At 36.6% G+C, this 24,211-nt stretch overlaps 1 protein-coding gene across 2 annotated transcripts in view; it reads left to right on the top strand.

Annotated features, from left to right (window-relative positions):
- The window catches only part of Smg6 (Smg6 nonsense mediated mRNA decay factor), a 262,862-nt gene that overhangs the window by 64,216 nt on the left and 174,435 nt on the right, over window positions 1–24,211 (top strand). For both annotated transcript variants that reach the window (XM_081770438.1, XM_081770437.1), the window contains one exon: window positions 6,854–6,915. In XM_081770438.1, coding sequence (XP_081626564.1) covers window positions 6,854–6,915 — 62 coding nt within the window. The remainder of the gene's footprint in view (window positions 1–6,853; window positions 6,916–24,211) is intronic.

Raw genomic sequence — 24,211 nt, 5'->3', positions numbered from 1 at the left:
ATCCCTCGAGCAGTTCTCAATCGTACAAGAATGTTATTAGCATGTTGTAATCAGCATGAATTGGTCCTTCAAATGGCATTCTTAGTTTCTCTGCAGGCGAGTACTTTCTTCCGAACTTCCTTTGTCAGAGGCTGTATGATGCGTAGAGCTACAGTTTTAAGATGGAAGAAAACCGCTATAAATGCGTTTAGTACTCTCTCACTGAGAATCGAAACCAGGACCATGCGCATCAAAAGTGTACTCACTTGCCATTAAACAAACGGGGAGAGTTTGTAATTAATTTTTGTTTTACTGTTCAATATATGCACCAGAAGTAATGTATAATGTAATATTTGAAAGTGTAAGTACAGTAAAAGACATGAACACAGAATGTCGGAGTTGAGTACAAGTAATTACATGAATTGATATAGGAAGCATATTTAGAAGTATGCGATTCGTTATCGTTGCAACTTATTGTTTGTAGTCGAAGATATGGTAGAATGATTGAAAAAATAAGGCTCTTTACTGCATTTCGTTAAGGGTTGCGTTTTATACTCTATACTCCCCCACTATTTGTGGTAGGTGCTATTTATGATCTAAAATTTTCTCCAATTCTTAAGAAAAAAAACTGACATTCTACATTCTAGACACACACAGTATTTACCATTGTTCTAGGTCAGAATGCTTTTGTTTTCATGTTGAATAGCTTTAATTATATGAAACGTCACAGAACTGTAAAAATTATCTATGAAATATAGATTACAGTACAGGTAAATTTCACTTTACTTACAAGTGAACATTTTAAAATTCCTTTTTCCGTTTTTAGGTTGTTTGCTTCTTATAAATGAATGTTACAAGAAGCGAAGTTCTAGGGTTTCCTATTTTTTATTTCACAAAGTACGTGCCTCAGGAAGTTCAACTCACTGTACACCCTTTAGACGTACACATTTTTCGCAACGCCGAAACTTTGATTCCATGACCGCCAAGAACATTTTTTTCAGGGGTATGTTTTGATCAGTGGAAGATCCTGATGCCAGAGCAATCCGACCTGGAAATTAACGTCTATGGAGTGTGTCCTTCATTGTCGGAAACAGCTAAAAATCGCTAGGAGCGAGGTCTGGCGAGTAGGGAGCATGAAACCCCACTTTAAAGCTTCTGTTACGAAAAAAATCTTAAATTGAGAGTGCCCGATGAACAGCAGCATTGTTTTGATGGAAAACTTTGGTTTGATTTAGTTTAATGTCCAACAGTTATGCTTGCTAGGCTAAAGGAGATTTGGACTTACTGGTTATAGTGGAATCCGAACCACTTTGGTCGTTCAACTGTACCTTCACAGGGAATCGAACCCTGGATCTTGATGGAAAAGCACATGAACAATCTTCTCAGGTCCTTTTCTTGCAATACTGAAATGATCTTAGTCTTCAAACCACGTTTGTAAAGTACTGCCATGGAACAGAACGAACGAGAATTACGCTTTCGCTTTCCTAAAATATGGCCTTATCACTTTCTGAGCATTGGTGGTAACCCGAAATATCTTTGGCGCCAGGAGGTCTGTGTTCTTTAATTGTGACAGGTGACGTTTTGCTTCAGGATTACAATGCGGTACGTTTATTTCATCCATTGTAACTGACTCAAAGAGAGCACCGTTGATGGTGTCATCACGTGCTCGCATTGGCTGATTGGCTGAGCCTTGTGGTCAGCAGTCAACACATAGAAGAATCCAACTTGAAGAAAGTTTTCGCATCCTCAAGTCTTCATGTGGAACGGTTTCAATAGATCCCATGCGAATGCTAAGTCTAGAGGCGACGGAATCGGAATCCTTCACTCGCGCAATCAAATTGTCAGCCTGACGTATCCACGGTTGACGCTACTTGTGTCCGTTATTACACGACGTTTTGACCTTTTTTTTTTTTTTTTTAACTTCCGCACCCACGAGTGCATATTTTTCACATCCATTACACCATCATATGTCTCATTGAATTGTCCATGAAAGGTGCCTCACCAAGCAAGTAGAAAAAAAGGATGAACAAATACTGTTCTTGCACACTGAACGTTGCTATTTGTAGTTTCGAAAACTCTTTTCACTCTAGTTGCGGCTGGGAAGCCGCGGTGACTCAATAGAGCGTTCACCTCTGATGCGTGATGTCCCTGTTTCGATTCCAGCTTGAACCAAATGGGCTTGGCTTTGTAGTGGACAAACATTGTGCGTTGGTTTTCTCGAGGTTCTGCCGTTTTCTCATTTTCTTCATTCCACCAGTTTAATTCATTCTCATCACCAATGTCTCCTTTAACCTACAGAGCATAACCATGGAACGTAAAACGGAAATATTTCATTTCATTACTAGCGGCGGCTGTAGGAACACCGATTCTATACGGTGCTACCTTCTGTATCACAAATTCATACAGTGAGTCCGCGTATTTTAAGATGAATTACATTCTACCTCCTGCTCACAGTATCTGAGAAAAAGAAATAAGATACCTTAGAATTTGAATGCTTCTCATATATTTAGACGTGTAATAAAAATACAGCGCTTAGCTGTGTTGAGCAGAATTTCGAGTTCAACCTCTAATTATGAGTTAGTTTAACAGTTTTCCTGCTGTCTGTCATTCTACACCAGTGATTTCATTATCAGTTACTTGCATTTATTCTCATCTTGTTGATCGTACAAGATACGGGCTTGGGATATTCAATTTTTCTTCATCTTCAATAAATGCGTGAAAAAACTACAAAGATAATTTGTTAAGTTTTGCAATATCTCCGCTACCCAAACAGTCATGATAGCCATAAGTACAAGGTCAAACTGGCCTAACGAGGGAAGGGCATGATGTCACTCAGAAATAATTGCACCAAACTTGGTGTAGGATTAGGTAATGGGAAGCATTCATTTCGCAGGCGTTTGGAATTAGAAATAATGGGCCCTACAGTTCTGAAGAAGTATAGCACGTTAATCAGATATTGATGGGACGGACTCTTTGCTTGCTGTTGCGGCCAATGCAGGAGAAGTTAAATGAAGTAGAATGAAAACAGAAAAGATGAGCTGAACAGAAAATGTTTGAACCCACCAATAGTAACTAATTTCATTTGTACGGGTGTTTGATATCTACGATGTGGCGTCCACTAAAATTAAAGGATTATGTGTTTGTGAAGCGAATTTAAATATATATTTAGAGATGTTTAAAATGGGAACGACTGTGGACGGCCATAACAAAAATAACCGTTTGAGTACATACAAGACTGATCATTAACACAACTATGTTAACGCAAAAGATAAAGGAAATATTTGAATTTGCTCTACTCACCACTAGAAAGCAGCAAAATGTATTGAACAGAAACAGCTTCGTAACAACTGCGTTTATAACTCACACATTCTTCACAAATACTGCACTTTAATAGTGTGAACACAAAATGAACATGAGCGTTTCACTTCTGTTGCCTAACACATATGAGACAGAACGACTTCATTGTCTACACACATGCCATGTTCGAAAAGTTAGCTTCCAAATTGGTCTCAAGAAGATTAGAATATACCATAGTTAACCTTAATATACCGTACAGCGAGTTATATATTGTTTTTGACATAATGAAACAGTTGTTAACAAAAGCATTAAAAATATAACAGGCATACACAATACCAGGAACTTTATTCAAAGAATAAATATGCTTAAAAAAAAGAAACTAACATATGTTCAGTCTGAAACAGATAAGACTGCTTTTTTAAAAAATTATTTCAATTCCTCTTTATAGAGATAAGGTAGGTAATGGCAAGGACAATTGATGATTGAGTATTCCGTCATTCGCCTGGTGGGACTAAGGGTCGACATTGGCGCATTTTCTGTTTAGCTCATCTTTTCTGTTTTCATTCTACTTTATTTAACTACTTCTGCATTGGCCGCAACAGCGAGCAAAGATTCTGTCCCATCAATATCTGATTGAAAGGCATACTTCTTCAGAACTGTAGGGCCCATTATTTCTGATTCCGAACACCTGCGAAACGAGCGCTTCCACACGTTATTTTCTATTTCCATTGTATACTTCTACACCAAGTTTGGTGCAATTATCTGTTAGTGACATCACGCCCTTCCCTGGTAAGAGGTACAGTTGCAAGCGCATTATTTCAAACGGAGATTGCTGAACAACGTCTAATACGTGAACTGGTCCTGTATGAGTTCGAAATCGGGCCCTGATGCTGCGGCAGTAACCCAAAACATTTATTATGCGAAAGGAGAAAGTACAGTGAACAATAGCACAGCAATTCGTTGGTTCTAGAAAATTCATGTAGGTTATAAAAATTTCTAAGATCCGGCCGCCTCAGAGTAACAAATTCTTTAGTCATACGGCGCACCATTGAGAAAAATCCATCCATCCAGCACAGAGGATTATCAAATCAATTCGGCATGTACCAGTCCAGTGTAGTGCATCGTCTTCACGAACTCGGGATAACTATCAAGAGCTGCCGTGCTGTACAAAATGAGTTGGCCCCAGCTCAGGCCCCGAGGAAAAGGATGCCGACAACAGCTGCTCCGCGTATTGTGCGGTTCCGATTGTCTCATGCAACGAAAAATAGGTATTTTTTCGAAATCGGAAAGTGCAAAAACGTGGTAGAGTAATGACCAATTTTCAGAACAGGTAGTCAAATAGAGTATTCAGAGTCATGCTGTGCTACAAGAGGTGACCAATATCGAGTTCATTTCTAACGGTTGTACCATCAATCCTCACCTTTATGCCAAGCAGTTAGAGCTGTTGTAAGCTGCACTACGCCAAAAATATCCTGCATTGGTGAACCAAAAGTGCGCCTTGCTGAAAAAGGATAATACCAACCCACACTCAACTATATATATATATATATATATATATATATATATATATATATATATATATATATATATATATATATATATATATATATATATATATATATGTAAAATCAAACTTGATGACTTCGAACTGCTGCCGCATCCAGCACATAGTCCCTTCTTTGCTCCATCTGATTACTATCTGTTTCCGTCCATGGCGTACCACTTCCTGAAATGACGATGCTTCACCAACCAGTATGAGGTATAACAGTAGTGATTAACTTCTTTACCTCTAAGGACAAGACATAGAATCGAAGAACTGGCAGGAGGGTCCAACACGAGATGCGATATATATATATATATATATAATCCGGGTTCGATTCCCGGCGGGAGATCATGTGGTTCAGATTCCACGTTAAGTTGTAACCACGTCTCATATAGCCTCGCTGCTGAAAGAGACGCTAAACTGAAAATCATATCAAATCAAAACCTACTTTGATTGTACTCTAATAAATACGAGTATATTGTGTACCAGAAAATTGCAAGACTTACGACGACCTTTGTAGAATATATATATATATATATATATATATATATATATATATATATATAGATGGCGATCAGAAAAATGGAAACACCTGTAGTTGGCAACACCAGATGTATGGGTTGACAGTGGTGTCGTGGCGCCCGTAGCGCAGGACCGCTGGTGGTGGTGTGTTAGGTCGGTCTCCGTACTATGTCTGGCGCAGTGGAACAGCAGTGTCCAGTGGCTGCAGCAGACGGAGGTAGTGTAAAATGTGAGACCTCTCAGATTTTCAAAGAGGGCAAATTGTTGGGGCACGGTTATTTGGAGTGAGTGTGACGGCAGTGGCTACTGTGTTAGGTGTGTCGCGTGAGACAGTGTCGAAGGTGATGACGGCCTACACAACACACGGAAAACCACATCGGGGAAGCGGAACAGTGGGCGGAAGAAAATCATGAGTGATAGGTCACGCCGGGTATTAAAGCGCATTGTTACGCAGAACCGTCGTGCCACTGCGGAGCAAGTGACGGAGGAACTCAATCAGCACCTCCCCTATCCTGTTTCGACAATCACAGTCCGCCGCGAATTACATGACATGAACTTACGGGGTCGTGTTGCACGGGCCAAACCGCTCATCAGGGACCATAACGCTTTCGCACGCCATAACTGGTGCCGCGACCATGCAACTTGGACCGTTGAGGACTGGAAACGTGTGATATGGTCGGATGAGTCATCCTTCACCCTATTCCCAACCACTTGCCGTGTTTATGTGTGGAGAACTCCGAAAGAAGCTTATGATCTTCAGTGTATCCGAACAACTGTAAAACATGGCAGCGACTCGATGATGCTGTGGGCCGCCATATCATGGTTTTCATTGGGTCCTGTGGTCACACTTAGCGGACGAATCACTGCCAACGATTATGTCGTAATTTTAGGAGACCACTTGCATCCTATGGTCCGGATGTTGTTCCCGGACAATGACGCCATCTTCCAGGATGATAATGCACCCATTCACACAGCTGGCGTTGTTGCAGCGTGGTTTGAGGAACATCGGGATGAAGTTCAACACCTCCCCTGGCCCGCCCAATCTCCAGATCTCAACATAATTGAACATCTGTGGTCCGTCTTGGAAACACGACTCCGGCGACGATTTTCACCTCCACCCTCTCTCAAATAACTGGCCGATGACCTACACGAGGAATGGTGTAAAATTCCACTTGCTACCATTCACGACCTCTATGCCTCCATCCCACGTCGCATCAAGGCTGTTCTGAAGGCGAAAGGTGGCCCGACACCATATTAATCTGGTAAGTTGCAATTTCGTTCAGGTGTTTCCATTTTTCTGATCACCATCTGTATATATATATATATATATATATATATATTGTGGCACTAACCATGATTAAGAGAGTTTCTCCAATTAAGATGCTTGGTCCCATTTAATTATAAGTTCAATGTTGCATTTATCAAAATAGAAAATAGTTATGTTTTTTCTTGTTTCTGTTCTGCCTTATTAAACTCCTTCGGTGTATTCTATGAACTTTTCTTTTCCTATAGGTGAACAAACGGTTCGTCACAAGTTACCTCCATGTGCATGGAAAACTATTCACCAAAGTTGGGTAAGTTTAGATTTATTGATCCTTTGTGTAAGTTAATTCTATTATAACAGTGTTGGCTAGAGTGAGCTCTTTAAATATTTCTTTTTCTTCCGAAATTTGATGGTAATCTTTTTATTAACACATATGCTGCCGTAAACTACCTTACTCGTTTAATTTATTTTCGAATTCTCCAGTTTTAAACCATTTATAAGTATCAGTGCAGGTCGTATCAGGTCCTGCATTAAAAGAAAGAAAAAGTTATGCCTTCATCTTTCCTATGCTCATCAGTTTTAGCCTTAGTATTAAGATTCTTTTTCAAGATAACGTAGTTTTTGGAAAACATGAAAAACTTTTATTTCATCGTTATGAATGAACCAATCTGAATGTAACGACCCTTAGTTATGTAAGGATCTACCAGCATCTATTTATATCATAAGGCTCTGTTTATGTGTCTACTTGTGATTTAAAATAAAATAAAATAAAAAGTTTGAAAATTTTAAGCTCCTTCTTATGTACACTTTGTTAGCTAAGTTTTTTCTCCTGGAATATTAAGCACACGGATTAAAATGTGTATATATAGACACCCCCACTTTTCTGTAGAACTCAACTCCTCTGGGTAACACCGCCTGTGACCTGGATTCTATTCAGAAGTGATTCCATGGTGTAGGTATGCCACATCAATGTGAATCCACTCGCACATCAGTAGATCCTGTAGCTGTAGCAAAATACAGGGATGAATTAAAATTATGTAGGCACATGAGAGTATGATTCAAATTAACAAAAAATTGTTTATTTACGAATATATCCTCCCGTGGGAAAACTGGGTATTCTCCAGAGGTGTAGGAACAACAAGCTGGTTCCATGTACAGTGTAAGGCAACAAGAATAAAAATGGATGAGAGAAATATGGTATGGAAAAAAGAATACATATACAGTCGCGGCCATCGATAAGCGTTCCTTACCCATACCCTTCGTAAGAAACAGCCCCTTCCGCAAGCATGACCATAAGTGACCACAAAAGTGTTTTCTGCACGTGCTGAGGGACAAGGTTGTCACATTTTTCTTGAAAATGTCTGGACACCATATGTTTTTTTCTTCTAGAGAAAGCCGTTGAGAAAATCGTAGTAGAAATGTATTGACTCGTGAATTGTGTAATAAAAAGTGATCTAAGAAAAATATTAAATGATCGAGTGCCAACAACAAAATTCAAATACCAAAACTGAACACAATTATTTATGAGTTTTTAAAAAGATATACTTATATACACTATTATATTTTTTAAAAAATTAAAGAAAAAGATTATATCTAAAGTGACTTACTCATCAATACCTTACTCAAACTATTATAGATAGAAACATCGATTTGTACAGAATATTCCTTTGTCAAAAAGCAAGGGCTAATTAAAGAATTTTAAAAATATATGTCCTATAGGAGAGTGAAAGAGAGTTCAATTTTATTATTATTTTATTACTAAGAATAGAATATATCATAAATTCTTGAAGTTAAGAAGATGGAACTAAGGGATAAATTCTTCATTAAAATTAACTGAAAACGTTTCAATGATCGCGAAAACTTCGCTCCTATAGGAGAAAAGAGGGGGTTTGTATTAATATTCAAATTCCCGATTATTTGTTTAGAAAATACCGAATGTGAGGATTCGCTTAAGAAGGCCTAAAATTCAGCACATACACTTCTCATTAAAAATTAAAGGCCGCGATCTTCGGATTTTCTTTCTTTTTTTCTTTCTTTCTTTCTTTCTTTCTTTTTTTAAAAAAATTCCGTTCCTGAGAAGGGGAAATGGGGTCAATTTCTATAATAATATTTTAGTTTTACTAAAGAAATATCCTCAGGTAATTAGAAACAAACATTAGTGCAAAATTGCAAATTTGATTAGCACTCGGTTGATAAAACTTAAAATAAAATTGAAAACAAGCTGTTGAGAATGATATCTGTAAATATTTTACTTTTATATTGAAATCAATGTAATTCAATTGAGTGCAGATATCTTACATGAAAACGTATCCTAAGGTTAGTGACGTGGGCTGGGTATATGGCTTCATCATTGATATTACTCCGATATGTGATCTCTTTTGATTAAAATAAGGTCACTGGTTTTGGGACGCGCAAAAGCGATTTAACTCAGCCCTGACTCGTGTCGTCCACGAGACGAAACGTCTTGTTAAGTTTGAAGAAGTTTCGTCTTGTCTCGATTCTCATATAATTCTTTATCCTCTTTTTCGTTTTTCAAAATTGTGTCGTTTTTTAAGTAATTTTATATCCTTGACTTTTGAAAGTAATGTACGTCAATTTTGCACTTATTAATAAGAAAATTAAATGCTTTATGGGGATATGTGTTGAATAATTACCATTATTTAAAAAATATACATATCGCCCGGATTTCTTTACCAATGTTCATATCGAAACCAGAACTTAGCTAGGGGTTGAGCCTCTTTCGACTACCTTCAGCCCCCTGAAACTTTCATGTTTTGTTTCCTCTGCTTTGCTTCCAAGTACACTATTATTCTATTTGTTACTTAGACTTCTTTGGCCACAAGGACCAGGTTGCTTATCATCTGGTACCGCCGAAAGAAATTAGATATTTCCAAACAGCGAGAAAATACCTATACACCACCAGCATACTACAATCTCTTCAAACAAAATCTCAAGGGAAAGTGGAGAACTAAAACTTACCAACTGACAACTGTGAAAAACATTGATGACCATAAACAATAAATTGAAGCGTTCTATAAGGAATGAAATTTTTTGAGAAAGCATTCCAAGCTAAGATTTTCACTTCCTTCTCTTAGTTTCTTTAATTTTGAAAACAATACAAAAAAGTTTTAACTTTTAACTTCTTTTTGTGTTGTTACTCAATCGTGGATGAAGACGTAAGACATACTATCTTTCTTTTCTTTCTTTTTTTTTTTTTATATAAACTTCAAAAAATTGATGCTTAAATTTACAAATATATGATTCATTTTATTATGGTTTGCAAAAATCGGAAAACTATAAAGGGAAAAAAGGAAAATCACCCTACTACCTGCCATAAGTTGTAAACTATAGCGCCAAAAGTTAGGCGCTTGCAGAAATTGAGAATAAATATTTACATTTTAAGTACATAAATTTTTCCCTTTCCATACTTTAAAAAAAAAAGTCATCCTGAAGAAAATAGAATCCGTTTAAAAAATGAGATTCTTCATTAGCTCATTTTCCCTACAGATCTTTTATGAGTAATAAATAAACATATCACTTTATCGAAAACTTTCGAATACTAACATAATACAAGTTGGGTCTAGGTTGAACTAAAAAATAAGTTTTTATTTCTGCTGTTCACATATGACAATCTGGAATGGAAACCTTCAAACAGAGAAAAGCAAGTTTATTCAGTTTAGAAATCTGGTAGCATTGGCTCCTTTGCGACCTCCAGTGTAGTTTGCGGTTGCTAAGCCACAGGGGGTAGAGGAAAGTCTTTCCTCTTCCAGGGAAAATAGTCGCTTATCGATGGCCCCGAGATTACCAAATAAATATAACGTAAGAGATGGATACTAAAAATAACGAGCAGCACAATGGATAAAAGAAGAAATTAGTTTAGTTTGGAAGAAGTGCGGTTTCTATGCTACGTCACTGTTGCCAGATCCAAAATACATATCAAAGGAGGTAGTCAGATTTTTATCAGTGTTGCCAGAAACATAATTTAAAGCCGGTTTATATTTATGAATAAAGAATGATTCTTTAATCTTTCGTTTTTTTTTTTCCTGAACCTATTACATTAACCTGTTTTATATTATGTGTATGTAATGTGACAATCCCGACATACTCTCTTCTTGTGATTTTTTTTTTTCATTGTCTAATGTGTTCTTTAATTCAAATGTCAATATTGCGTTTATTTTGATCTATATGTGAAGAGTCACATTCACATTGAGCACGATAGATTCCTGACGTATTTAATGATTCAACAAAAATAACTTTTAAATCCGGTAAGATGTTTCTCTAAACTTTTCGGGGGGGATACTGGAAGCAGGTATGTTATGTTTTGCACGAATACATTGAATTGTTGTTAATAATTGTGGAAAGTAAGGAATTCTCATTCAGGTTTTTACTTCTTTGGATTTTTTTTTATTTTATTTTATTTATTTTTTTAAAGGGCTTGCACCGATCTTCGTGTTTGATTAAACCATTTTTGTATTGTAAAGTATGCAACTTACGAGGAGATGCTGATCAAGATTGAACCTTATCAAGAAAAATATGAGCAAGGAAGCTGAAACTCCTACACTATTCCATATATTCCCCTAGTAGGTCAATGCATGTGCGACATCTGTCCTGCAGTTTTTTAAGTCCTTGTAAATAGAAGTCTTTTGTTTGCTGCTGTAACCACTCATCTGTAGCATCAGTTGCCGCTTGAACACTCTGAAAACGGTGACCTTTGAGGGAACAGATGATAATCGGACGGAGCTAGGTCTGGCGAATAAGGGGATGAGGCAACACTTGAAAGCCTAAGTTGGTTAATGTGCCCTGTGTTTCAGATGCCGTGTGTAAGGAGGCATTGTCGTGCAAAAGCAGAACACCTTTGGAGAGCTTACCACGATGTTTGTCCGTGATATTTTCACGCAACTTTCTCAAGAGACCATAGTAATATGCTGCATTAATGGTTGCACCCACTGGAATATAGTCCACCAGCAGAACTCCGTTCTTATTTCAAAATAATATTGTCATTTGTTTCTGTGCAGACCTCTGCACACGGCATTTCTTTGGCTGGGGAGAACTGTGCCTGCATTTCTTAGACTGTTCTTTAGTCTCGGGATCATAACAATAGATTCACGCCTCATCATCAGCAGCTACGAGTTTCTTCAAAAGACCAATCCCACCTCTTGCAAAATGTTCCAAAATGGTCCGCGAAGTTCTCACTCTTCCTTTCTCTTGTTCTTTCGTCAGAAGTTTGGGGATCTACTTTGTTGCAACCTTCCTCATATCCAGATAATTATGAATAATAGTACCAACTCTTTCACGTGATATGCTCAAACATGTAGCAATCCTTTTGGCTGATATTCGACGATCTTCCATTAACATGTCCTGGATGGCTTACACATTTTCGGGAACAGACACAGAAACAGGCTTGCCACTGAGTTTCGCACTTCCAGCACCAAAATGGCCAGTTCTGAAGTTTGCACCCAGCGTTTGACAGTTGCATATAACGACCCACGGTTCCCCAAAGTTTGTTCATTTCATCATAGGTCTGCATCGCACATTTTCTTGGAGGAAGAGGAACTTCATGACGGTCCTATGCTCCTCTGGCGCGAAGCTTGCTAGAGGTGCAGCCATGTTCACTTCTGAAATGAAGAAGAAAAGGATGTTAATATCATAGAACATTACATTTTGCAACATAGCCTATACAGATCCTGTCCTATATACTCTGCATATACAGATCCTGCCCTACTTTGCTAATTTCAGCTTCCTAGCTCATTTTTTTTTTCTTGGTAAGGCTCAATCTTTATCAGCACCCCTCTTATAACCGTTCTTTTGTTCTGTGATACAAAAACTATATTTTATCATTGAGATAACTTGGATGATCACAAATTAGTAATGCCTTATGAAAGAAATTCTTCCGAATATGGGCCTTGTATAGTGGTGAATGGGTTGACTGTTGATGTGTATAAGTAGCCCTGCAGGGTTTTCGATATACTTTTGCTATAAATTTATTGTACGATCGGGCAATTAGTAAATCTACAAAAGGAAGACAGTTATCAGATTCATTCTCTTGAGTGAACTTAAGCTTAGGATGCTGATTGTTGAACTGTTCAAATATTTGTGAAAGAGTTATTTTCATCACGAACAAGTAGTAAAATGTCATCGACATAACGATAATATCTAATATACTTAAATGTATCGTGTTGTAAAATAGACGTTTCTTCAGATTTAAAATAGTGTTGGACAATATCGGAGATAGTGTGTTCCTCATGGCTAGATTCTGGGTAAAGTAATGATTTTAAGGTTCAGATCCTTCATTCGACATTGAATTCGTTTGTGGATATGGTTTTAGCCTGTTAATGTTGAACGTGTCCTCTTTTTAGAACTATTGCTTGATAATTTAACGTATCTATAATTTGATCATGCTCTCTCAGTTCTGTGCACGATAAAACGTAACTATTTTTCGTTAGGTATGTATTTAATTTATGAAATGGATTTTTTTATTAACGAAAAAAAATGCAAATATGTTAAAATCCGAACTCTGCTTATCATGTATGTCAGTGGTCCTCAAGCTTTCCGATAACGCGGACCCTGTTGCAATGCTCTCTGAAATTTCACATGGTATTAAAAAAATACTAATTAGAATTACCACTGATAAAAAAAAGATCAAGAAAAATAAGTTGTAAGTAGTTGATTCTAAAGATACATGATTGTTTCCTAGTGAACGAAATTTCAATTGAAAATATAGTAACTTTCAAAACTGAAAACTCAGACTTTCAATGTGAGGAATGATTTTTTTTTTTCCACTAGCTGTACAGCGCATCATTCGCATATGAGCATAAATCTCCTTCTCATTCCTCACAACATATGTATATGTCCCTTTACAGACACAAGTGAAAGACGTCTTGATTTTTAAAAAAATCGGCAAGGGGTATCATAAAGGAGAGATTTTTTCGATTATTTTTTCTCAATATCTCGCACCGTTTGCAAGATTTGAGCGTACTTCCCGTTGGAGTTTCTAATTCATGTATGCCCAGTGTTTTCTTTCTTCTTACAATGCAGTATGTAATACGCAAATACATTACATATACAGTTAATTATAATGTCAGTTATATATGGTGTTCATTGAGTAAAACACACAAAAAATAAAAGTTTATCTTAGACTCGAGAAATGGTTATCCTTTCTTTTTCACTATTATTTGGCCATGGAACAAACGCCTGAGACATATACAACCCCAATATACAACATTGTGGTGTTGGAATGTATAACGCATAGGGTATGATGCTTTAGTTTTTTTTTTTAATTTCAACGCTTCCAGTGTACCCTAAAAAATGTAATAAAGAAATAATGGCCATGTTTTTTTAAAATATTCAATTAGAATTGGACAATATACGCAAAATTTCCAATCGATCAGTGAAAACGTCATCTTTCTAGAGCCTGTAGTTTCCAAGATCTCATTGTCGAAAGGATTGACCACAAACATATAAACATAGTTTAAAAGAACTCGTAAGATGGAAGCACAATTCACGTGCATTGATTTTAGAGAAGGCTTATTAAAATACAAAGGCTTTGAACCATAATTTTATATCATAAACTTTATGAAAAAGATATAGTTAACTAATTGAGGCTATTAAAGTAAAAATACTCAAAATGTTTGTCTCTGTTAAACGTGAAATTACACATAACCATAAATGGAAGACTTGAAAGCCAAAGTTATAGGTTGGAGCTCAGGCGCTTTTAATTGCTATTGTAGCATTTTAGTGGATAGATATTTGCATTGAAATCTGGAATAAATTTTGTCACCATCAATCTTATGTCCGATTCCACATTAAAGACGATTTCGTTTTAAGGTTTTAATACTGCAAAGAGTAGAAAAGGTCTACTTACATAAGTAACTGGTAGGGAAAGACATAAAATATTGCAGTGCCTTTTTAGATAACTCTTCATACTCACAAGTCAGAAATTTAGTTAAGTAGGAAAACATTTAAGTTTACAAACGTGGGTATAATTTCTAATTGCTTTTTTTAGTAACTGAAAAAATACTTCTTACATAATAGCTGTGAGTTTCACTTTATTGCAACACATTTTAATTTTTGGGTGTCGCGGGCCCCCTGGCGAGGTCCGCGAACCCCACTTTGAGAACTACTGATCTATGTCAGTACATTTGTGCGAAGAAGAAACTTTAAAAAATCCAATTGGTATAGAATACAGGACTGTGCTTCTAGCAGCGACGAACAAAAGTGGAAAATTTTTCATTGGGGGCGTATGGGTTGCCCTCCGGATCTTTGCTTCTTCAGCTGTTAGTTGTAGCAGCATCATATTAATTTTTTTAAAGAAGGGTATACTGTATTTCTCGGTATAAAAGAAAAAAAAATACATTAAGAATCGAGATATGATTATCATTTGTCGGTAGATAGCGTTGATTAAGCGTTGAGTTTCCTTTTATATTAAATTTTTAAATATATAAATATTAATATGCTAAGAAGAGACCATCCAGTGATACCAAAAAAAAAAAGTCTGTATTTAGTGGAGACAGCTGCTACTTATTTTATTGTTGCATGCTAACGTAGTAACCTTGGTGAAATCCTTGTATGAAAAAAAGCAGCTACTGGAAAATAAACATATTATTATTCATGGTCAAAGTGCAAGGACACAGAGGTAAAGAGGAAACATGTGTAATTTCAGTGGTCACAAAATTTATCTTCCGATGGACTTAATCGTCAGATTTTGGAAACGCTCGTGATTGAGCGTAATTATCTTTATGATTAACCTCTTGTAATTGAAATAACATAATTGTGTTAGTTCTTCTTAGAAGATGATAGTGATACGAACAACATTTGTTTATTTGAAATAAATCCAGTGCTTCTTTTGGTTTCTTCGTATGGGATTATGCCTTTTGTAAGGTCCACCTTAAAAAAAAAAAAAAAGTATGGATATAGACTGATATTATTTGTGGTGAGAAACGGAACAACGGTCGAGTCTTCTGTAATTCGATTATAGCTAACCTTGCTATTGCGCACATTTTCACGTTCTGCATAAGAATAAAAATAAATAGTTTAGCCTTGTTTTTCATATCTTGATATTTTTATTTAAAAGATAGTATTTAACAAACAAATATATGAGGCGTATTTTAAAAGAAAGTACTGTTTTGAAGTAGTAATAAAAACAAGTATACTTTTCGTAACAATTTTATTGTTACATGAAAGTCGTACCTTGATCCATTTTCCTACATAGTTTCTTTCAATATTAAGGCACTTATCGTATCGTACAACAGGCTTTTGAATACTATCCTCATAAAAGTCTTGCCGCCTACTTTGACAATCACTACCACACACACGGCCTTGGTTCTCTGTTTAAAATCTTCTCCACTGCCCCCCGCTAAGTGAACTTTCTGGTGGCCAGACACCGTCTGCGTGGGTTTTCTCGGGGTTCTCCCGTTTCCTCCCACTTTCTTCATTCCATCATTTTATTCATTACTCATCATCACCGTCTCCTTTAGCCTAACCGGCATAACTGTGGGATGTAAAACTCAAAGATTTCATTTTCTTCTCCACTGCCACATTTCTGAATCTACTTCTGCCACGAAGAATCTGGTGACATCTGTTTCTGGCACTGCTCTCGGGTCTGTCTCCTCTTCTAGCTTCCCGAAATGTCTCTTTTAAACACTATTTTCTCACACTTTCAATTGACGTTAACAACGGTTTTCAATAAGAGGCAGGACATGCGTTGGCACTTAGTGTACGTGCCTCAACTTGATTTGGTTTTCTGCCTTGTCAACAATGGATTACTCGTTCATAAATGACATTGGGCCGTTCAGAGCGCAAGGGATTTAGTCTAGTTAGCAGAATTGTGAAGAAAAGAGACAAGAGTTCGCACACTCCATTTAAATATATAGAAAAATGAACACTGTTTTTTACAGTATAGAATTTATTTGCAGTATTTGGATATGGATCTTAAGCACTGAAAGAAGCTTTAGGTAGAGATCTTAAATATGGACGAAATGACCAGAATTAAACTTGAGTCCCTTGTGCACGGAATGCCCCAGTTATAGAAGTAGTAGTATTTTAAACAATATGATAAAATATTATAAAGGTACTAATAGTTCATTGTTATGAACGATGAAATACCAGATGTCAAGTTATGATGTCTTTTACACCTACTAACCAATTAGACGAAGAAGAATTCAAACTATTTATGTAAAGCTCTCATAATAAATAATAGAAGAGTTTCTTTTTACCTAATATCCTACAAGTGCTAGCGCATGTCTTCTTTTCCTTGTACAAGCGAATTACTGCATTACTCAGCATTTTGATACGTTTCGTGGTAAATAAATAACATTTGTTGGAGGTTAGAAAGAGTGGTGATCAGGGTTTGCCCAGGTGGGCCCACCTGAAAAAAACCATCTTAAAACCCACCTGGGTTTTTGACTTTTTTGTTAGTGTATTATTGGTACAACTAAGGTGATCACATTGAAAGTTATTTTTATCAGATTTTAAACTTTCTTTGGGCGAATTATATGCTTTCATGTTAAGATGTTAAGATAGACAACAATATTCAACATAAGACCTTTGTAAAGCTCTAAATGCACTGAATGAATGAATGAATGAATGAATAAATAAAAAACCTCACCTTAGCTTGAGATAATTGTAGAACAAATTAATGTGCGGATTATGCTTATAGCCTATTTGAAGTAAAGTAAGCGATTGTATATTTTCGAAAACACTTTCCGTGAATAGTGTGTTTTTTGACTCGGCGCCGCCGAGGGACGTTATCCTTCATACGTTGACGGGTTTAAGGTCATAGGTGCCGGTACTAACAGTAAACATGTAAACACATTAGTAAAACTATTAGTATTATTTCTTACCTTTGATGGTAACAAAAGTATTCAGTAAAACTTGGTTTTCCAACAACAGTTAAGTTCAGTCATTTGTTGCTAGCCTTCAAATAAGCATTCTGTAGAATCAACCCTAGCGAGAACGTAAAAATTCTTGTCAAAATTAAGAAGCTTAATGCTTGGAGCTCCGAAGACTACGTAACGCTTACTATTTCAAGTGCTGCACTCAAACTTCAGTATTAATGGAAGTTTCGATGTACAGTAAAGAAAGCTGCATTTTCAGGGAAAACCCGTCGTGAAAGAAGTGTTTGGGAAATTCCCGCAATTGTACCCACAAAGCATCGAAAGTGAATACTTCAACAATAAATTATTTATTTTACGCTGGAGGATATTTCATTTCATTTTAGACATTTTGAAACATTTACTTTATAAAATATGAATTATATGCCTATCTTTGTTAATTGTTTTAAATTAATTTTCGGAAAAGAACGGTCTTGCAACAAGTGCTCGGGTAATTCCCGTAATTGAATGCACAAAGCATCGAAAGTGAACTTCAACAATAAGACCATTTATTTTACGTTGAAAAATATTTAAGACATAAGGCTCCTAGGATGACTCGATTTACATTTGTTAGTTTGTCTGCCTTTACCACACAGTGTTCAACTTTCGGTCTTTTAAATTTTCAGGATACAAACCAGAGACACTAAATTTTCTGTTTAGATTTTGGCAGCATACCAACGTAAAATTACAAAATGGCGCGCTTTTTTTTAAAAAAATAGCTGATATCCACTAGCGAAAATCCCGGGGGATGATGGAGACATATCCCCTACAATCTTGGAACTGTCCCCCTCAATAATCCGATTGGAAATATGTCTTTTAGGAAGAAATGTGATGATTTGTGTCCAACTGTCACAAAGGAAAGTGAGATGAAATTGATACCTCCCAGAATAAGCCTCAAATCTGACCGCCTTCCAATGTTGAAGACAACTCTGCTCCCCTACCCATATTGTCCCGGAGTCCCACACAGGGGACATAAAATATGACGATATTATTATTGCTTTACAACTTTAAAATCAGACTGGCAACACTGAAAACTGTTCACAGGGAATGATCATATTTGGATCATCCCTTGTAAACAGTTTTCAATGTTGCCGGTCGGATTTTAAAGTTATAAAGCAATAATAATGTCGTCATATTTTATGTCCCCTGTGGAGGACGCCGAGACCGACATGATAATCCTCCTCAGCATTGTTTTTCGCCTTCATAAATATTTTGTACATCGCATATATATATATATATATATATATATATATATATATATATATATATATATATATATATATATATATATTACTGTTACCCGTCCCCCCAATGTTGAAGACAAATTTGCGCCGCTGCTCGCACAAAGCACAATTTTAGGTCTTTCAAGTTGAAATTTTCAAAGTAGAAGCACGAGAGACTAAATTAACTGTATATATTTTGGCGGCATAAAATTTCAAAATGGAGTCCATTTTTCAAAATAGCGGGTATCCATGCTACAAGGTGCAATTTTCGGACCTTTTAAGTTGATATTTTGAGGGTAGAAGCACAAGACATTCTAAATTTGCAGTATAGATTTTTTCGGCGATCCAATATAAAATTTCAAAATGGCCGCATTTTTTTCAAAACAGCAGTGAGTAGAAAGTTGTTGCAAGTTGTGACAATGACACTCATGAAACGTAAATCATATTTTAACATTTTTACCCCAAAGAAATTGAAATATTTCGAAAAAAACAATTAAACCCAATAAAACCCGAAAAAACCCACATGGGCCCAGGTGGGTTGGGTTTTTCAAAAATACCCGGTTTTTTTCAAAAATACCCGGGTTTTTTCAAACCCTGGTGGTGATCGAGGGAGTCGGTTTGGGAAGCTAAAACAAGAAACTGAGACAACAGAGCGATGCTAGGAAGAGTTGTCACAAATCAATTCAAAAATGTGGAAGTGGAGAAGATCCTGAACCGAGAAGCGACTGAACAAATTAGCTCACTGTTCCCAAACATCGCTCAGAGAGAAAGAGAGAGAGAGAGAGAAAGAAAGATTGACTGATTGATTCATTTATATTCATGTAAGGCCAAAACTACGAATTTAATGTAGGTTTAAACTACTATTAAACTGCACAAGCCGTCTGTCCGGCTAGTGCCACTCAAATATGTACACGACTAGGACCAAAAAATTTAAAAGCGTCCCAAGAAGTCGACTGATATAAAAAGGTACTGTGCGTGAGATCTTTCCAAAGCTATTCCCTTTCCCTCTTCCTCTTTTACCTTCCACCTCTATTGAGGAATAATGGTTGCATTTTCAATATATTTTGAAAGTTATTACATTATTCCTATTTCTTCATTTCCCCCCCAAATTCTGCGTCCCCGTGCGGCAGTAAGAGATATTATTATTATTATTTTAAAGTTTGGCAGTTCATTACATAAGCTAAGTTGCAACTTTTGTATGCTGTTGAAGTTCGATTTTTGCACTTTCGAATTTCTTAACCCATCTTCCATCAGGAACAGTCAGGTTGCAACAGAAATTTGTTTATAAACACTGTAATATACATTTTGAAGCGTGAACATTCCTCTACTTCCTAAATAGCAGCCACGGTTTGCCCAAATGAACCCCCCCCCAAAAAAAAGTAAACCTTTTATTAGTATATTAGTGGTACAACCAAGCTGTATTATATTTTGTGTTTTATGAGATTCTGGATTTTTATTGGACGAATTAGACAGCCACATATTAAAATACGCTGTGTACGTCATTTAATAAATACGAAGACTATTCTAAGGCCATCGTAAAATTCTGAATGTACTAAATGAATGAAAAAAAGTTTGAGATAATTAAGGAACAAATTAATGCATGAGATATTTATATTTGAAATGATAATACTCAATTTTACGCTGAAGAAAGGAAATATGCATAGCAAAACGTAGTAAAAAAACGGCCTAAGGTGGGGGGAATTATCTATTTGAACCATTATTCGCACAAGATTAGGCCTGGGAATGTTTCTTTTTATATATTTATTTTGGCGTGGTGAACTCAGAGAAATATGGATGAGTAGGACTCAGAATTCTAATTTTGTGTCACGCAAAAATGGCTTGACCATTTTGGGCATTTTTATCACAAGTTTCGCCCTTCAATCATGGAAGAAAATTTACGAATATTTATTTTGAAGCGAGGGACGGATGACAAATATGGGTGTGTGTGGTAATATATATATATATATATATCGGGTGATGCAAAATAAGTGTTACAACTCTTAAGAGGTGATTCCTACCATTGAGACAAGAAAAAAAGTTCTCTTAAACTTTCGGCTATTGGACATAGTTTCGATTCTACAAGGTGCCGAAAGCGTGGGAAAATGACTTTCCGACGCCAATAGTTCGGAAACTATCTAACGTAAAGAGGGCGGGTAAAAAAATCACTGAAGAAGTCATACCTCCGGTATTGAATTTTGCATGTTTCACAATCCTACCATGCACGCGCAAGGGATTCCCCAAAGAATCGTAGGGAGTTCCGGATAATCTGCCAAATGAAAATTGATCTAAATGGATATGAATTGATAGGGTTTCTACCAGGTAACAATAATTCGTTTGTATTAAGTCGATATCTGGAACAAATACAAAATGGCGGACAGACACCTTTATGCCCGTTGTGTGTGGTTGCATAATCGCCAGGTACGGATGCTGGCCAACAGTGACCGGTCTATCGGTCATGAAAGTCAAGAAATTTAACTTTTGGGTCACGATTTTTTTAATCTGTGCAAAAAGAAGTATAGACTGGAAAATAAATTCTGTTCTATAAAACGTCAAAATTCACCACCAAAAATGTCTATGGTCGGCTTTAGACGCTACCAAATCGCAAGCAAAGCACGCTTCTATCGCATGCATGAAAATTTGGCTCAATTCGCTCTTGAGAATGTTACTAAATTTTATTGTGGGGGAAAGAAAAGATCACGAAAAAGTCACGAAATTTCATTTTGAAATTTTAGTAGACACCCTGGTGACGTTCTGAGTATTAAGTGTAGCGAATTTGTATTCAAATACTCTAGAAAGACTTTTGGAGTGTCGGTAGAGCACAACAGATATAGCAGGGTGATTCACATGTGTGGAAACAATTAACGAAAAATGCCCAGAATGCACTCATACTCAGTAAACGTGAGTTCAAAGCGTCGGAAATGTAAGGATTAGCGTCAAGAACATGAAAGCCGTTGCCAATTCACCAATAATATTCCCTCAAACCGATGCAATATGATGTGCACGGTTGCATACCAATAAGGAGGCAACAACTGAGGCCAAGTTGAAATTGTGGAAGGTGACTCACTAAGAAACTGGGTAAACTCAATGAATGTCAAGAGTGGGATCACATGATCGAAATTGAAATGTGGCCAGTGTGTGTGTTGATATCAACATGTAGCTAATAAACAAATGTCAATATGACCCACCACAGCAGGGACACCGTCCCACGTGCGAAAAATAGAAAAATAACTATTCAGAAAATTATGGGACCTACCGTAGTCGGGTCAGGACTTCACTTACGAACTAATATGTGCCCTATCTAAATATCCAAGTTTCAGAATCCTGCGGTGCTTCCGCAACAGTTTTTATAGAGGCAGTTGGTGAGTACTTCAAATTATACGCCAGACTCCCTCTGCAAAAAATTGCTACATGAGTACCTTAGGATTCTGAAACATGTATTTTTGGATAGCGATGTCGGTGTTGTTTTGAAACATCCTGTATACAGTGTGTCACATTTTTGTTCGTACAGGCGAAAATTTTCAAATGTCAGCAAGAAATTTGACGTTAAATTTAATTATTTGTTCAAAACGACTTGTATTTTGAAAAAAGCACATAACGATATTAACTAATAGTAGACAAAAAACAAAATATGTTTTCCTTCGTGCTAATATTGTTCACTAAACAAATACTTCGTCCATTTTATGTCACATTTTTGTTCGTACACTTGAGAATATAGTATCAAAAAGTATAAAACTAAACCCCAAAAACTGAAAATTTAATATTTTGTGGCATATCCTCTTGCTTTGATGACCATTTGACATCTTACACGCATAGAGTTAACAAGGTCTTTACATGTTTGAGTAGTGATTGAGTCCCATTCTTGCATCATTACCCTCTTAAGCTCGTCTTTCGAAGAAACCCCGTGTTTACCCACATTACGCTTTAAAGTAGCCCATAAGTGTTCGATGGGGTTTAAGTCGGGGGACTGAGGAGGTGTTTTCAGCAACTTTGGTACATTCCATACTAACCACATTCTATTAATTTCAGTCGTATGTTTGCTGTCATTATCTTGCTGAAATATATAGTTGGCTCCCATGTGCATTTTTTGTGCACTTTGCTTTACATTTCGCTTCAAAACATTAAGGTACACGTGCTTGTCCATTATACCATCTATGAACTCTAATGTCGCTACTCCCTTGAATGACATGCACCTCCACATCATGACAGAACCACCCCCATACTTTACTGTGGGTGTTGTATTCTCAACCCTATCAGCTGTGTTCACTTTTCTCCACACCCTGCTCGCCCCATATGACCCACATACGTTCACTTTTGTTTCATCGGACCAAATCACGCTGTCCCAGAACTCTTGGTCCTTGTCAAGGTGCTCTTTAGCAACTTCCTTCTCGCAGCACGGTTCTTTCTGCTAACGAACCGTTTCTTACGACACATTCTACCATGAAATCCATACTTGTGCAATACTCTTTGTACAGTTTCATTACAGATACGTTTGTTACACACACTTTCAACCATTGGGCGGAGCTTTGGGACACTTAATTTCCGATTACCTCTAATCTTATTCACCACAAAGCGTTCCTCGCGTTTACTTAGTTTCCTTTCTTTCTTCCTTCTCGGCAAATTCTTTGTAGACCCATTATGTTTAAACTTATTAATTATGTACTGAACTGTGGAATGTGATTTCTTTACCAACGTACCAATCTTTCTCATCGAATACCCCTTTAATGCCAAATTTATGATTAGTCCTTCAACTCACAACTAACCTCTCTTCTCTTACCCATTATGATCGCTATAGATAGACGATATGGGTGGGAATACGACCTTGATCACAGTATCACAGCACAAGTGAGCTGCTAACATCCCTATCTACTGCCTTCTTTTTCGCATCGACGCGATTTGTATAATCATTGTTTTGGTTGAGGTGTAGTGTACGAACAAAAAAGTGGCGTAAATAACGGGAGGTTCTGGAAGAATAATTATTTTATTTCTTTCTTACATACACAAAAGCTTTGCAATCCTGCCATTAGCTTGCTTTTATATACATTTTACGAACAGCATAATATTTTAATCATTTTACAAAAATAGATAGACAGGTTAATGTTCTAAACACAAAAATGTCATCCGTACGAACAAAATTGTGACTAACTGTACATGTTTGAGTATAGGCTTTGTAACCTTACTTTCTGATCACCCCTCGCACTTTCTTTCGCATTGTTATTTTGTTATTGTCGTTTGTTAATGATTTTCAGTTAAAATTACTCTTGGAAGGTTGTATTTCGTGAAGTTGACTAAATAAATAAATTGCTTTTCTAGCTTCCTGTAAAATGGCTTTATAGTTTTATCTGGTGTTTTGTTGAGTGTGAACAAGAACATTCATGTAGTTACAACCCAGGCTTCGAAAGAAAAATGATAAGTCAAGGGGAATAGACTTTGAGTAGTGAACATTAATTGTGTATATTCACTCACATATATTTTAGTCACGTGGTGACACTTAATTTTAACCTTGTTATTTTTCTTC

Source organism: Thermobia domestica, chromosome 9 (genome assembly GCF_964235325.1).
Source record: "Thermobia domestica chromosome 9, izTheDome1.hap1.1, whole genome shotgun sequence".
NCBI classification, from domain to species: domain Eukaryota; kingdom Metazoa; phylum Arthropoda; class Insecta; order Zygentoma; family Lepismatidae; genus Thermobia; species Thermobia domestica.
This window is presented reverse-complemented; position numbering and strand designations above follow the sequence as displayed.